General features: G+C 38.3%; 1 protein-coding gene across 1 annotated transcript in view; it reads right to left on the bottom strand.

The window, feature by feature from the left end:
• Positions 1 to 17,027, bottom strand: part of TTC33 (tetratricopeptide repeat domain 33) — a 41,695-nt gene that overhangs the window by 11,523 nt on the left and 13,145 nt on the right. The window contains exons 3-4 of the mRNA XM_007961466.3: positions 3,879 to 3,960; positions 1,981 to 2,112 (exon numbers count right to left, since the gene is read on the bottom strand). Of these exons, the coding sequence (XP_007959657.2) occupies positions 1,981 to 2,112; positions 3,879 to 3,960 (214 nt within the window). The remainder of the gene's footprint in view (positions 1 to 1,980; positions 2,113 to 3,878; positions 3,961 to 17,027) is intronic.

Raw genomic sequence — 17,027 nt, 5'->3', positions numbered from 1 at the left:
AAAGTATCTCTGTCTCACCTGCAGTGTATTTTCTTTCTTTATAAAGGAAAATCTTTACTAAATATTATGTCCTAGAGATTTGTTCCATTACCATAGACTCTATAAGCAAAAGAGATAATGATTTATATATTTTTAATAAGGGAGGCAAGGAAAAAGTATTATATGATAGGGTTTTCTTCCCCTGTTAATCTGTTAGAAAACTAAATTCTTTGAAGTCTTTTTTCCAACTCGTATGATTTAAGTCTTCATGTAAAAAGAGAGAAGCTGACAACACTAAATGGCAAGAAAAAAACAGTACTTGGTTAAAATGGTTTCTATCACTGTGAATCTCATTTAGCTTATCATTAACTTACTTTAGTCCAATCAATTATTTTCTCACAGAAATTCCTTACTATATCAGAGAATTTGACAAACACCTTTTTTGGGAGGTAGAAATAATGATACATTTATAAGAATGCCAGAAAAAAATCTAAGTCATCCACAACTAACCGAAACCACTGTTAGTAAATTTAAATTTTGAATTTATCAGTAATTTTAGTCTTGCAAGAAACTTTTAAATTTGTTTTATTTTGAACTGTAAAAAACTAATAAAACCATTTTTAAAATCTTAATTTACTTAATAACAAGGAAGAAATTTGGCACTGTATATTAGATTTGCAAACACTTGTTAGGAAGTTAAATTTCGTTAGCTATCAGGTGTATACAGCCCTGCCAAAAGAAAAACAACAGGACAGCTGTCACAGCTAATTCTTACCTGGATAGCCTCTGCCACTAACAAGGTATAGTCCAGACAAGTTGAGAGATGCATTAGGTACCAGTTTATGGTAAACATTACACAATGAGTATTTCATTTGCACACATTTCTACTCTTCCTCTTTATCCCCTCAGTAAGTCTAGCAACTTTTCAGTCTAAATGTTCATGACCATTACTCTCCCGTATTCTACTATCTTCCTTCCCCTATATAATCTTATTTATTTATTTTTTTTTGAGACAGAATGTCGCTCTGTTGCCCAGGCTGGAGTGCAGTGGCTGGATCTCAGCTCACTGCAAGCTCCGCCTCCCGGGTTTACGCCATTCTCCTGCCTCAGCCTCCCGAGTAGCTGGGACTACAGGCGCCCACCACCTCGCCGGCTAGTTTTTTGTATTTTTTAGTAGAGACGGGGTTTCACCGGGTTAGCCAGGATGGTCTCGATCTCCTGACCTTGTGATCCGCCCGTCTCGGCCTCCCAAAGTGCTGGGATTACAGACTTGAGTCACCGCGCCCGGCCGCTTCCCCTATATAATCTATTAGCAGTTTTGTCTCCACAGTGATACTAATACCACTTTACAATGTGGTAAATTTAATGATCCAAAGAACTAAGCCAAAAAGTTGCCCATTGTCTATTTAGATAAGGTTTACCAAATGCCAATGTTTTATGTTAAATGTTTTTTAATTTCCATGATGTCACGTAACTGAAAAATATTCTGATCATGATATAATTAGTGTCTATAATAAAAAAGATGTTCAGTAATACCTCTGAATTGTGTTCATGGATTAATACCTTTAAGAAGTAATTTGCTAATTATTTTTTGTAAAGATTTGATAAATGGCTATTCACTTTTGGGTTCAGTTAATCAAAAATATGTCAAAATAGGCTGGGCACGTTGGCTCACGCCTGTAATCCCAGCACTTTGGGAGGCCGAGACTGGAAGATCATTTGAGGTCAGGAGTTCAAGACCAGTCTGACCAACATAGTGACACCCGTCCCTACAAAAAATACAAAAACATTAGCCAGGCATGGTGGTGCATGCCTATAGTACCAGTTACTCGGGAGGCTGAGGCAGGAGAATAGCTTGAACCCAGGAGGTAGAGGTTGCCATGAGATGAGACTGCACCACTGCACTCTACCCTGGGTGACATCAAGACTCCATCTTAAAAAAAAAAAAAAAAGTCAAAATATACTTAAAATTGCTGCATTATAATAATCTGACTTCCTCACCAGGATTATCTCTCCTAAACCAAGTTGAGCACGTCCCAAAGTTTGCCAAGACTCCCATGAATGTGGATTTCGCTGGACAGCCATTTCTGCTGCATGTACTGCTGGGAACATTTCATGAAGAGACATTAGCACCTATAGGCAAAAAAAGATCAAAAAATCTGTCAGTAATATTCATAAACTAGCAACTACATTAAAAACCCTTTTCATTTTTTAAGATATATTTTTAGTCCAGTAAAAATAGCATTTTGGTGATTCTTACCCCTTACTCTGCCATTCAGGGTAAGAAATTATAGTTCTCTTTTCACCCCTGATATAACTATGAAAATATAAACCATTCTCTTTCCAGTTATTGAATCTTATGTCCATCTGGTCAAAACCAAGTGTTCATATCCTAACCATGGTGGCTCAGAGGTATTTTGAACTTCCAATTCCACTTCTATTTATTCTATTTACAATGTGGTTTTCAGGCAAACCCAGGTACTGCCATTAAACTAGGGGAATAAATTTGTTCAACCAGCCATCCTATCCCTAATGAACATCTTTCTGTTATAAAAATTATTTTAAACATTGCCTAGGTCTTCTCACTACTGGGCTTTTCAAATCATATATACCAGAAAGTTAGGGTTAGGGTTAGGGAGAGTTAGGGTGACCAGAGAGTTCTAGCACCCTCCACTGTGGTCTGTGGGAAAGGGCTGGATTTTATCTACAATCTTTAGGACCATTAACACTTTAAAAGATTTGCGACAGAAACATTATTATTAGATTCCAAATTAAACAAGTCTTCATAAAGTTTGCCACAAACTTGTCATTCATATATACATATTTAAGATTGAAAATTAAAGACATCCAAATGAAGGTCCTCATATCACTTGATTCAGATGACATAATTTATTTGGGTTTTTCCTGGATAAACTAAAGTCAAAGGTGACAAATGGTGTGTCCTATATTTGAGATCATCATTTGAAAAATATTTATTAGGTGTGCAGATTAAGGCTGAATTGCAACAATTCCCTGCCAAAAATATGTTTAATGCTCTGAGACTTTTAAAATCACTTGGATAACCTATTCAAGTGCTCAGAGGTTTTCTTTACAGATTTTCCTACAAAATATTAGAAACATATTTTTAAAGTAAAATGTTATTTTTAAACTATTAATAAAATTGCATCTATGCTGACCTTTTGCTAAGAACTAAGCCATTTTTAGAAATATCTCATCTAGAACCCAATCCATCTTCATTTTTAAGAAAACTGAACTATTTTGCTAAGTCTACTACATTTAATTCACAAGGAAAGCATATGTTTTTCATCTAAGAGATCGCCAGTGACTTTCTGTTTTTTATTTATTTATCTTTTTTTGAGATGGAGTCTCACTGTGTCATCCAAGATGGAGTGCAGTGGCACCATCTCAGCTCACTGCAACCTCCGCCTCCCACATTCAAGTGATCCTCCTGTCTCAGCCTCTGAAGTAGCTGGGACTACAGGCGTATGTCACCACTCCCAGCTAATCTTTGTATTTTTAGTAGAGGCAAGGTTTCACCATGTTGGCCAGGGTGATCTCGAACTTGTGACCTCAAGTGATCCACCCATCTCAGCCTCTCAAGTTGCTGGGATTACAGACATGAGCCATGGCACCTGCCCACCAGTGACTTTAGAAGATAGCCATCTATTCCTATCTTACAATAGTTAGGCTAAAATAACAGTTAACTTCATTGTGAAGGCAAATGAATTTCCAATTTTATGCATGACAGAGCCATAAATAATGGTGAAATATTTTTTCCCAAAGAAATTGTATTTGAAAAAGAAAATGGGAGAAAATGCTATTTTGCTTCATCATTGCTCACTCACCAAACACACACAGCACAATTTCACAAGGAAAGTGAAATTCGTCATAATTATTACCTGTGATTTCATCTCGTATAGGGTAGCATCATTTGGAGTTAACTGTAGTGCTTCATCCCACTTCTGAATTGCTTCCCGATATCTGTGGTTGTTAAAGTTATACGAATGCCATATTTTCAATATATCTTTTTTTAGACTTTCAGAATAATTTTTCATTGTGGTAAAATATAAAATTTACCATCTTAACCATTTAAGTGTACAGTTTAGAGGCATTAAGTAGCATTAAGTACATATAGTTCATTCACCGTTTTGTGCAACCACCACCACCATTCATCACCACCACCATTCATCTCCAGAACTTTTTCATCTTCCCAAACTGAAACTCCATACCCATTAAACAATAACTCCTCATTGCCCCCTCCCCACCCCCAGGCAAACACCATTCTACTCTTAGACTACTTTCAGGAGGAGTAGTCATGTACTTTCAACAGTTTTTTGGACTACTTTCTAGTCCATGAAATACATGTAAAAATTCAAAATAAAGGATTAGCAAATTAAGTCCAGCAACTTATTAAAGTACAAAATCCACATGATCATATAGTGTATGCTGAGAAAAACTTAGAAATGGGCTCATATGTAACACATAAGGGAGAAAAAAAAGTACATGCCACTAAACAATACTTAGTATAATTTAACAACCATTTCTGATTATTTATAATAATAAAAGTATATACAACATTAAAGAAATTCAGTACCGTGGTGCCATTATCTACTAAGCTTTAATGATACAACCTCTAAAAGTAGTAACTATATCACCTAAAAAGAAAGTTCTTGTGCTTTTTTAGGCATATTGTGGGTGATTTCAAGCCTCTCTAAACAGTATTTCCAAATGTTATTATAAATGCAACAGGAAAAACTTTGGAAATTAATTTATCAATGTATTCCTTCATAACAATCCTTCCACTCACAATTTTCTAATAAAGATAGCAGTAATAAATTATGCAAGACTTAATAGTAGCAAATGTCTTTCCTCCAGCATTAGGAGGAAAAGGTTGGACTGTTTGTCCAATCTTTTTTCTACCACTCCCTACGCATAGCTGTGCTCCACTCGGCAGAGTTTTTATAGTCCCTACCCACATATCATGCCTTTGTTAGTATGGATCCCCTGCTACACATACACACACACATCTGTATTAGTCTATTCTCATGCTACAATAAAGAACTGCCCAAGACTAGGAAATTTATAAAGGAAAGAGGTTTAATTGACGCATACCGCAGGGCTGGGGAGGCCTCAGGAAACTTACAGTCATGGCAGAAGGGGAAGCAAACAAATCCTTCTTCACATGGAGGCAGGAGAGAGAAATGAGTGCTGAGCAAACAGGGAAGCCCCTTATAAAACTGTAGATCTCGTGAGAACTCAGTGTCATGAGAACAGCATGGCAGAAACTGCTCCCATAATTCAATTATCTCCACCTGGTCCCATCCTTGACACATGGGGTTATTACAATTCAAGGTGAGATCTGGGTGGGGACACAGAGCCAAACCATATCACGTATCTAGGATTGCCTTCCTACTCCTCTTCATCTATGCAAGGGCTCCTCCTCTAAGACCAAGTTAAAATGTTCCATTCTTCAGGAAGACCTCCTCCAGTGGATCTAGCCCACTAACGATGAGTACCACTTCAGACCACATAGCAATACTTGTATTTCCAAAGCATGTTATGTTTTACAAAGCACTTTCAATACAATTATTTAACATACAATTATTTTCCCAAAAAGTTAATTCACTCTAAGTAAGTGAATATAAATTTGGTATTATTTGCTTTTTAAAAAATTATTTTGAGAGATATAGTCTTGCTCCGTTGCACTGGCATGATCACAGCTCACTGCAGCCTTGAACTCTTGGGCTCAAGGGCCTCCCACCTCGGCCTCGCGAGTAGCTAGGATTACAGGCACATGCCACTATCCCCAGCTAAATTTTTTATTTTTTTATTTTTGTAGAGACAGGGTCTCACTATGTTGCCCAGGCTGGTCTCAAACTCCTGGCCTCAAGCAATTCTCCTGTCTTGGCCTCCACAAGGGCTGAGATTATAGGGGTGAACCACCATGCCTGGCCTCAAGTTTGGCATTACTTGTTCTCACTTTATTGATGAGGAACCAATGGTTGAGAGCAGCTAAAGGACTATCCAAGTCCTACAAAAGATAGGATTTAAAGCTAGCTCTTAAAAATACAAGACCAATACTTTCTGTAACTATATCAGGTATGCCTCCCATTTAGTTGTGCTCTAATTCCTCCTTGTATTTTTGTCTTCTCTTCTCTAATGAGTTCAGGAACCAAAGGGTAGATTTGCTTATATGCTCTACAGTACCCAGAACATTTCTGGGACTGTAGAAGGTAATAATATAACAGAATTTTTTTTTTTTTTTTTTGAGACAGTCTGGCTCTGTCACCCAGGCTGGAGTACATGGAGTACACCGGCATGATCTCGGCTCACTGCAACCTCTGCCTCCCGGGTTCAAGTGATTCTCCTGCCTCAGTCCCCCGAGTGGCTGGGACTACAGGCACACGCCACCACACCCGGCTAATTTTTGTATTTTCATAGAGATGGGGTTTCGTCATGTTGACCAGGCTGGTCTCAAACTCTTTACCTCAACTGATCTGCCCGTCTTGGCCTCCCAAAGTGCTGGGATTACAGGCATGAGCCACTGTGCCCAGCCTAATATAACAGATTCTATCTGCCTCATTTGTCCTACCTTCTCCAACTCCTGAAGGCAGCAGAGAGAAGCATATAAAGCATGAAAAGAGGGGACAGATGTAGCATGCTCTTAACAGGAAAAAAAAAATGGTAATAAAAACAAATTCTATCCTAAGACAAAAGTGGTAAAAATGTTAATTCTTACTTTGTTCCATTCATTATTTCAAGTATAGAAATTATAAGAAATCCCAAGACTAGGGGAATGTGAATGTGGGTAGAAAAAAACAAAAACATTAGAATTCTAGGTTTAGCAGAGGGACCTTATGACCTTGGATGTTTGAGGTTTCAGGAGTCTTTGACAGCTTGTGAGGAAGAAGCTGAAGGTCTTTGGTCTCTAGAGTAAGGAGTGACATAGTAAAGGTCCATATAGTAAATATTTTAGGCTTTGTGAACCATACAGTCTATCACAACTATTCAACTCTATTACTGTATCCCCAAATCAGCCATAAACAATGCATTCAAAAAATGGGCATTGCTGTGTCCCAATAAAACTTTATTTATAAAAACAGGCTGTTTTCATAAATAAAGTTTGCCAACCCTAGATCTACTTGTCCCAACCACTGTTAAAAGCTTATCATATTTGTCAAATTTACTTTTTACTTCCAGTCCTATTTTCTGCCCAACTCAACCAGAAGAAGTTATCGCCCCACAGAAGGCATTTGTGGTCATCACTGCGACTTGGAGGCACTAGTGGCAGAGGGTCAGGGATGTTAACAGTCTTCAAGGCAAAGAGCAAGCCTGCACAATAAAGATCTATCTTGCCCAAAATACCACTAGCACTACTGCTGAGAACAGGATGGCTTATCCCATCCCCAACCCCACAAAGCTGCTTACGTTCCTAAGCTTAAGTTGTCTGAAGTACAAAATAAACTAAGAGGTTCAAGGTGACAATGACCATCACTAGTTTTTTCTTTTTATTAAGCAGGTATGCATGTGTGCATATACATATACATACAAACACACATACACACACACACGGGTAAACACAGGCTCACAGATTTGAGAAAAAAGAAAAATGTCCTGTCGTCTCGACTGCACTGCCTTTTATTTTGAAAACATAACCACTGCTGCCAGCAGAGGCATCACTCAATGAAATGTGCTTTGTTGCCAAGGAGGCCTATAAAGGTTTAAAGGAACAAGTGAGCTGTTTTCCACACTAAACAAAGCAAGAAATGTGGACATTTACTTCACTATCACCAACTTACTCAATTATTCCCCCTTCTCATCTCTCTTTGGTTTACTTCTCTTGGCCTGCAAACAAAGGGTGGCGCCACTTAGTTCCTCCATTTTTAGATCACAGGAAACTTGGCACTGAACAAATCAATAGTCTCTGGTAACTTCTGCAGCATATCTTTTAATTCAACTTCAGTTTGGAACAGACTGAACAGACACAGCCCTACTGCAGCTGTTGGATAGGAAGCATTAAATGATAAAAACTTGGTTTAAAGTCACTGTGGTTAATAAATGACCAAAGTCTGATTCTGCCAGTTTAAGGACAATCTTAACAGTATGCAACTGAACTAGCACAAGGAAGGAAGCAAAGGGAATAGTTCCATGGACTACAATAGGGCAGGATGAGATAATGCCCTACACTGAGGTAAAGAACAGCTGGTGATCAAGCTAAATATGTTAGATAGCACACTCATTTACCAGATAGAAATGTCAACGTGTTTAGCTACTTTACTCCCAATTAGGTTTCTAATTTACTGTGGCTTTAAATTTAATGAGCTATATAGTTAACAGCTTATTCACTTTATAAATATTTACTGGGCATCTACTCTGGCACAGGTAGAATTCTAGTAATAAGTACTAAGTATGCAGCACCCAACAAGATATAATAGGTCCCTACTATTCTTCTATATTTTACTTTCTAAAGTGTATGCATGTTAGAAGGGGAAAGAGAAAGAAAGACAACAAACTAAGTTAAAATATAAGTGCCATGATAAAAGACAAATGGAGGAATGTGATAGGGAGTGACCTAGTGGCTACTCGGAATGGGCGGTCAAGAAAGGTCTTCCTAGGAACGCATTGAAGCTGAGACCTGAGTGACAAAACGGGGTCAGACAACTGAAAATCTGGAGAAAGTCCATTCCAGGCAAAGGAAAGAACCTGGGGAAGGACTAAACCATGTTTTTGTGGAGAGGAAATAAAACCAGAGGAAGGGAAGTCAGAGTTCAGGGAGGTGGGCCAAAGCCATGATCACAGAGAATACAATAAGCCATAGTTATGCATGTGGATTTAACTGTATGTGTGATGAAGAATCCAGAGTTTTTATACAACAGTGAGACATGAATTATTGATTTACATTTTTAAAAGATCAGTCAGACCCAGGGGAGAAGAACAGACAGTAAGGGTACAAAAATGTACACAGGGAGGCTAGATATGAGACAACCAAAGTAATTTAGGTATGAGATAACCATAGATAAGGATAGCAGCAGTGAAAACAGAAAGGGGAAAAAGATTTACAATACACTGAAAATGTAAAGGTGGCTCAACTTGGACTTGGTATGAGTGAAAAAAAGAAAGAAATCCAGGATAATCTGGGTTACCTGGAAAACAGAGCCTGATGCCAAAGCTTACTGGCTAAATCTTTATTGAGTGGGTAGGATCCTAGGCAATCAAGAGCAAGGGAAAAACAGAAGTAAGGCATGAAGAAAGAAGAATAAATACAAGGTCTATGTTAAGCTGGCAATAGCTCCACAAACACAGATGATTGTTGATCTGGAGAGCAAAAGGAAAGGAGCAAGCAAAGATTAAAAAGGAGAAGACATGGAGACAAGGACAAGCATGACAGCATGGTGGTGTGGAAGAGGAGACAGCAGTGCATTTAGGAAGAGCGTGGTCACCTATGCTGAATGATGAGAAGCACAATAAATGAGAACAGAGGCTAGATTTGACAACACAGAGGTCATTGATAACCTTTACAAAAGCAGTTTCAGTGGATTCACGGGGACAGAAATATGACTGGATGGTTCATCAAGAAATGGAGTTTGTAGTCCAGGGGGAGCAGAGAAACGGCAGAGCATTTGGAGAGAAGCTTTTTAAATGGATGTTATCAGGGTATGTTTGCATGCCAGTGAGAAGGAGCCGAGAGAAAAGGAGAAACAGATGATATAAAAATGAGAGGACTATTTTAGAACAACGTTCCTGAGAAGGCACAAAGGGATGGGGTCTAGAGTACAAGTGGAGTGGTGGGCCTTTGATAAGAGCAGGGCACTTCATTAAAATGGAATGATGACAGATCATATAGGCACAAATACAATAAGGTTGGAAGATGTGCTGGTGAGAAAATAAAGTCATTCTACAAGAATTGTATCTATTTTTTTCCACAGAACATGAGGCAAAACCACTGTCATTAAATATACTGATGTGGGTAATCTGTAGAATGTAGGTCACACAGCAAGATCACCCTCAAATTTACATTAGTAGGTATACTTTTCTACACAAGAACAAAATGCATGGTAAATTCTAATTTATATTCCTGCTTCATACACATACAACTGATTCTAACAGAAAAATTAGACCAGTTAGCTAGATAGTCAAATATCACCATCTAGTGGCTGAAACTTTAAAAGCCAACATGTCAAAGTTGGGACTAACCGTGACTCTTGAGAAGGTATAATCTAGTTTGTAATACACTAGAAAAAGACATTTGAACAAAATAATTTACAAAAATATATATATTAACACTGCAGGAAATATACCAAGAACATATAAAATCCTAAATTGTTATATCTAAAGTACATTTCACTTGGTGCTTATCAGGTGCTAGGTAGCATGCTTTTACATGGACTTTGCTCTTTAATCTTCCAAAATTCTATAAGATATATATCACCATTTGACCAATGAGGTAGAAATTGACAAAGAATAACTGCCCAAAGTTTATGTAGACAGAAATGATAAAGTTGGGATTTGAATGGAGGTAACCTGACTTCAAAATCTACATTCTTAACCACTATACTCACTATACTATCCCTATTAAGCACCAAAATTTCTTGGGGGTTGGGTAGAAGAGCAAATCAGATTTTTGTAAAAAGAATCATGAATACTCTAAGGTAAGACTTCTGAATTTAAAAACCACTCAAGGTTGATCATGGTGGCTCACGCCTGTAATCCCAGCACTTTGGGAGGCTGAGGCGGTAGGATCACCTGAGTCCAAGAGTTCAAGACCAACCTGGGCAACATGGCAAAACCCCATCTCTACTAAACATACAAAAAATTAGCTGGGCATAGTGGCGCACACCTGTAGTCCCAGCTCCTCAGGAGGCTGATGGACAAGAATCGCTTGAACCTGGAAGGTGGAGATTGCAATGAGACAAGATCGTGCTACTGTGCTCCAGCCACCTGGGCAACAGAGCGAGGCTCCATCTCAAAAGCAAAAAACAAAAACAAAAAGAAAGACTGGGGACTTCTGCTACTATCCTACAAGTGATGCACAAGAGTTACTAAAGAAAGCTGACAGAGTGATAAAATAGCCAAGACCCCAAAATACGTAACATTCAGATTTGAAATTTTACTGAAATCTAAATTATCTCTTCTACCAATTAACTTGCACTATAACAGCAAATTCAGAACACAAATACATTATGAACACATATAAAGATATATGAAACAAATATAGAATTATTTTACATTTGACAAGCACTCAAAACTTTGTTTTTTTAATCAAATTTACTAGTGTGTAATTTATATCAAAAAATGTATCTACTTTAAGCATACTTTTTGATGAGTTTTAAATGTATACACTCATGTAAATACAACCACAACCATCACAACAAAGAACATTTTTGTCAATTCAAAAAGTTCTCTGTGCCCCTTTCTCGGGAAACCTACCCCAACTGCTGACCCCAGGCAACTATTGATTTTTTCTGTCACTGTGGATTAATTTGTCTTTAGACAGATTTATAAAATGAGAATCAGATGGTATGTACTCTTTCTGACTTCTTTCCCTTAGCACAATGTATTTGAGATGTCAATCATTTCTTTTTACTGCTCAATAGAATACTATTGTTTGGAAATACCACAATTTATTCATTCATTCACCTGCTGATGGACATTTAGGTTGTCCCAGTTCACGGATACTATTAATAAAGCTGCTAGAAACATTGTTAGAACAGTCTTTGCATGGATACATGCTTTCATTTCTTCTGAGTTAGTATCTAGGAATAAAACTGTGAGATTGTACAGTAAAGTATATATTTAACTTTATGTGAAACAGGCCAGGCATAGTGGCTCAGGTCTGTAATCCCAGCACTTTGGGAGGCCAAGGCAGGCAGATCACCTGAGGTCAGGAGTTCGAGATCAGGCTGGCCAACACAGTGAAACCCCGTCTCTACTAAAAATTCAAAAATTAGCCAGGTGTAGTGGTGCGCACCTGTAATCCCAGCTAGTTGGGGGTGCTGAGGCAGGAGAATTGCTTGAACCCGGCAGGTGGAGGTTGCAGTGAGCCGAGATCATGCCACTGCAGTCCAGCCTGGGCAACAAAGCAAGATTCCATCTCAAAAATAAAATAAAATGAAATACGTGAAACAACCAGACAGTTTGCCAAAGAGGTAAAGCTATTTTACATTTTCAAGAGCAATGTATAAAAGTTTAACTTGCTCCATATCTTTGCCAACACTTGATACTGTCAATCATTTCAATGTTAGCATTCTAGTAACTAGGTAATAGTATCTCATTGTGGTTTTAATTTGAAAGTTCTTGATGACTAATAATGTTGAGCAACTTTTCGTATGCTTCTTGGCCATTCATATATTTTCTCTTGTGAAGCATCTGCTCCAACTTTTTACCCATTCTTTACATGAATACCTTGTCTTCTTCCTACTGAGTTGTAAGAGTTCTTCTATAGGCCAGGTGCGGTGGAACATGCCTGTAACCCCAGCACTTTGGGAGGCCGAGGTGGGCAGATTACGAGGTCAGGAGATCGAGACCATCCTAGCTAAGATGGTGAAACTCCGTCTCTACTAAACACACAAAAAATTAGCCTGGCGTGGTGGCAGGCTCCTGTAGTCCCAGCTACTTGGGAGGCTGAGGCAGGAGAATGGTGTGAACCCGGGAGACGGAGCTTGCAGTGAGCCGAGATCGTCCCACTGCACTCCAGCCTGGGCGACAGAGTGAGACTCCGTCTCAAAAAAAAAAAAAAAAAAAAAGAGCTCTTCTATCTTCTGGAAACAAGTCCTATGTCAGATATATGTACTGGAAATATTTTCTCCCAGTCTGTGGCCTGACTTTTCATGTTCTCAATTAAGCCTTTTAAAAACCAGAAGTTTTCATTTGTATCAACTGACCACATACATGTGAGTCATTTCTGTATCACAGATCATTTTCATTGATCCACATATGTCTATCTTTAGTACTATGAAGGTATAACATTTAAAAACACAGTAAGGGTTGAAATTAAGTAATGTAAGTTCCCTAAGTATGTTTTACTTCATAAAATTCTTCTGGCTAGTCTAGATTCTTTGCATTTCCACATAAATTTTAGAATAAGCTTGTCAATTATCTCAAACGCAAGTTTGCTGGGATTTTGATTGGAACTGCACTGAGTTTACAGATCAACTTCAGGAGAACTGATGTATTAACAAAATACAGTCTTCCAATCTATAAGCATTGATATGGTTTGGATCTGTATCCCCACCCAAATCTCATGTCAAATTGTAATCCCCAGTATTAAAGGAGGGGCCTGGTAGGAGGTAATTGGATCATGGGGGCAGATTTCCCTCTTGGCACTGTTCTCATGATAGTGAGTCCTTGCAAGATCTGGTTGCTTAAAAGTGTGTAGCACTCCCACTCCCTTCACTCTCTCTTCCTCCTGCTCCAGCCGTGTGAAGTGCTGGCTCCTACCTTTGCCTTCTGCTATGATTACAGCTTTCATGAGGCCTCTCCAGAAGTTGAGCAGATGCCAACATTATGCTTCCTATGCAGCCCTCAGAACCGTGAGCCAATTAAACCTGTTTTCTTCATATCCAGTCTCAGGTATTTGTTTATAGCAGTGTGGGGACAAACTAATATAAGTATAGTGTATATTTATTGATTTATTTAGGTCTTTTAACATTTCAGCAACATTTTGTAGTTTTCATATAGTTCTTATACATGTTTTGCTGAATTTTTTTTCTAACAATTTTAGATTTGGGAATAATACTACAAATTGTGCTTTTTTAAAAAGCAAAAAAAGTATTCAGCTTCTAATTGTTTTATTTAACCCCATTATTGGCTTATAAGCCTTTTATTGTTTTTTAATGGTTTCTCTAGGGTCTAGGTTTGAATACAACATAACAGCCTAAGAGCAATATAATTCCATTTATCCCTTCATGCTTTCTATTACAATTGTTATATATTTACTTCTATATAATTTTGCAAAATGTTGCTGTTATTTAATATCAATCACCTTTTTAAAGATTTTGTTTTTTAAATCAGTCTTCATACTTACCCATGTTTACCACTTCCAGAACCCTTTCATTCTTTACTTAGATACAAATTTCTATCTGGTATGATTTTCCTTCTACCTAAATAATTTCTTTTAATTTTTTTTTTTTTTTTTTTTTTTTTTTTTTTTTTTTTTGAGACAGCCCAGGCTGGAGGGCAGTGGCTGGATCTCAGCTCACTGCAAGCTCCGCCTCCCGAGTTTACGCCATTCTCCTGCCTCAGCCTCCCGAGTAGCTGGGACTACAGGTGCCCGCCACCACGCTCGGCTAGTTTTTTGTATTTTTTTTAGTAGAGACGGGGTTTCATCATGTTAGCCAGGATGGTCTCGATCTCCTGACCTCGTGATCCGCCCGTCTCGGCCTCCCAAAGTGCTGGGATTACAAGCTTGAGCCACTGTGCCCGGCCTCTTTTAATATTTCTTGAAGTCCAGGCCTACTGGTAATGGGTTATCTCAGCTTTTGTTTGTCCGATAAAGTTATTTTGCCTTCATTTCTGAAAGATATTTTTGTGGTACAAAGAATTCTAAGTTGGCAGTTTTACTTTCCTTCAAAACTTTAATGACGTCATTCCATCACCTTGCATAGACCTCCAGCTGACCTCAGCTGCTACACTCTGAAATCCATGGCCACATTTGCAGCAAGGATAAATATCTCATGGCTTTTCTCCACATTAACTGCAAGTATCAGAAATAAGACCAGTTCACTTCCGAGGGGCATGGGACTCCAATGAAGGACAACTCTGACTTTAGGACTATCCAAGGTATTGTCCAACTTTCTTTAGATTATATGACAGCCTAAGACATTTCCATCCAATCTTCCCTCCCTCTCTCCTTCATTGGGGGTCAGACAAGCATAGCTCTCCCAGATTTACTCAGTTCCCACCCTATGTCCTCTCATACAATGATTCCCCTAATGAAATCTTTGCATGTTTAAGCCAGTCTTGGCATGTGCTTCTAGAAGGACCCAGACTAGCATAACTGTTCAGTATATTTTTTATTTTAGATATCGTATTTTTCATTTCTACATGTTCCTTTTTTAATATATCTTCCATTTCACTCCTCATTATGTTTGTTTTCCTTTAATTATCTAAATATATCACCATTTTAACCTCTTTGTACACTACTTCCATCATCTACGTTATTTCTGAATCTGTTTCTATTGACTGATTTGTCTCCTATTTATGGGTCACAGTGTCCGACTCTTTGGCATGTCTAGTAATTTTTTATTAGATGCTGAATATTTTAAACATTACACTGTCGACTAAAAATACTGGGCTCTATTCTGGCAGGCAGTAAAGTTTGAAAGTATCAGTTTGAACCCTTCAAAACCTATTTTTAAAGCTTTTCTAGGGAAGGTCTGGAGTAGCCTTCCCTCCAAGGATAGTGTAGTCATTCTACTAAGAAATAACCCCCTGTGACTCCAGTAAATATTTCTGGTGACCATCAAAGACACTCCATTCTGAATGGCTGAAGCTTGAATAGCTCTCTGCTCTGCATGAATGCTGGGAATGGTTCAGCTTACAACTTCTCAGTCATTTTCTCTGGATTTACAGAAATTCCCCCATAGTTGCATGGCCTAATGTTCAAAAAAGACTCAAAGGGACCTCATAGACTTCTGGAGCTTTTTCTCTGAGTAGTTTCCTCTTCTCTGGTACTCTATTCTGCAACTTCTAGCTGTGTCAGCCTCTCCAAAGTCCAATCTCCATCTCCTCACTCAGTAAGACCACTGTGGTCTATCTGGTTTCCTCTTCCATGTGCCCATTCCCTGGAGACTACCTTCAGGCAGAAATTAAGGGAGCTCAGCCACGCGCGGTGGCTCACGCCTGTAATCCCAGCACTCTGCGAGGCCAAGGACAGCGAATTAGCTGAGGTCAGGAGTTCAAGACCAGCCTGGCCAATACGGTAAAACCCCATCTCTACTAAAAATACAAAAATGAGCTAGGCGTGGTGGCACACACTTGTAATCCCAGCTACTCGGGAGACTGGGGCAGGAGAACCACTTGAGCCTGGGAGACAGAGGTTGCAGTGAGCCGAGATTATGCCACTGCACTCCAGCCTGGCCAACAGAGCGAGACTCTGTTTCAAAAAAAAAGAAAAAAAACAAATTAAGGAAGCTCATAGGGATCATCCTGTTTTTGCCCCTTCTCTCAAAGATAAGAGTCCTATGCTGACTATTGTCCAATGGTTGAAAACAGTTTTTTTATATCTTTTGTCCAATTTTCTAGTTGTTTGGGGCCATCTAGGTCTAGTTCTAGAAACTCTCTCATGGCTGTCAGTAGAAACCCATGCCTAATTTTTAAAGTATTTTTGTGTCCGTTATTGGATTTCAGCCTTATAAGAACCCCATGAGGCAACTGCAAGTGAAGAAATATATAGCCAATCAAGGACACAGAATAATTAGGACCATTATAATAGTAATAATAATAACAACTAATATTTACTGAGTATTTACTATGTGGCAGGCAATATATTAAGTACATTACATATGTAAATTCATGTCATCATCACATCATCACATCACAGCGTTATGAGGTAGATATTTTTTGCAGAAAAGGAAACTTAAACACAGAGAGGCTGAATAACTTGCCTAATATTGCAAAGCTAGTCAACAGCAGACCTAGTATAAGAAACAAGGCCATCTGGCACTAATGCCCAGACCATAATTACTACATTATAAAATCTATTGTTATTTTCCTATTGTATAAACAAAGCCTTCTGTACATAAAACAACAGGGGAATGGGAAGAGTAAGAGTTATGAGAAAAAGAATTCTGCCATCCTTGTGAAATTAAAAAAAAAGAGAAAAAGAATAAGACCCAGAATAGAGCAATTACTATCAAGTGCCACATTCTCATTCAGGAGGAGGATGAGAAAATTTTACTCCCAAAGGCCCTTTGTGGTTTGGGTATGAAATAAAATATATTCTCAGAATACTATATTCTAATTTGGAGTTCTTAAATGTATATTCTATAGATATCATGCAGTAAATGGTAGCTAGCTTACAAAAACCTTTTTTTTACATAATATAGCCA

The sequence above is a fragment of the Chlorocebus sabaeus genome, chromosome 4 (genome assembly GCF_047675955.1).
Source record: "Chlorocebus sabaeus isolate Y175 chromosome 4, mChlSab1.0.hap1, whole genome shotgun sequence".
Taxonomy (NCBI): domain Eukaryota; kingdom Metazoa; phylum Chordata; class Mammalia; order Primates; family Cercopithecidae; genus Chlorocebus; species Chlorocebus sabaeus.
This window is presented reverse-complemented; position numbering and strand designations above follow the sequence as displayed.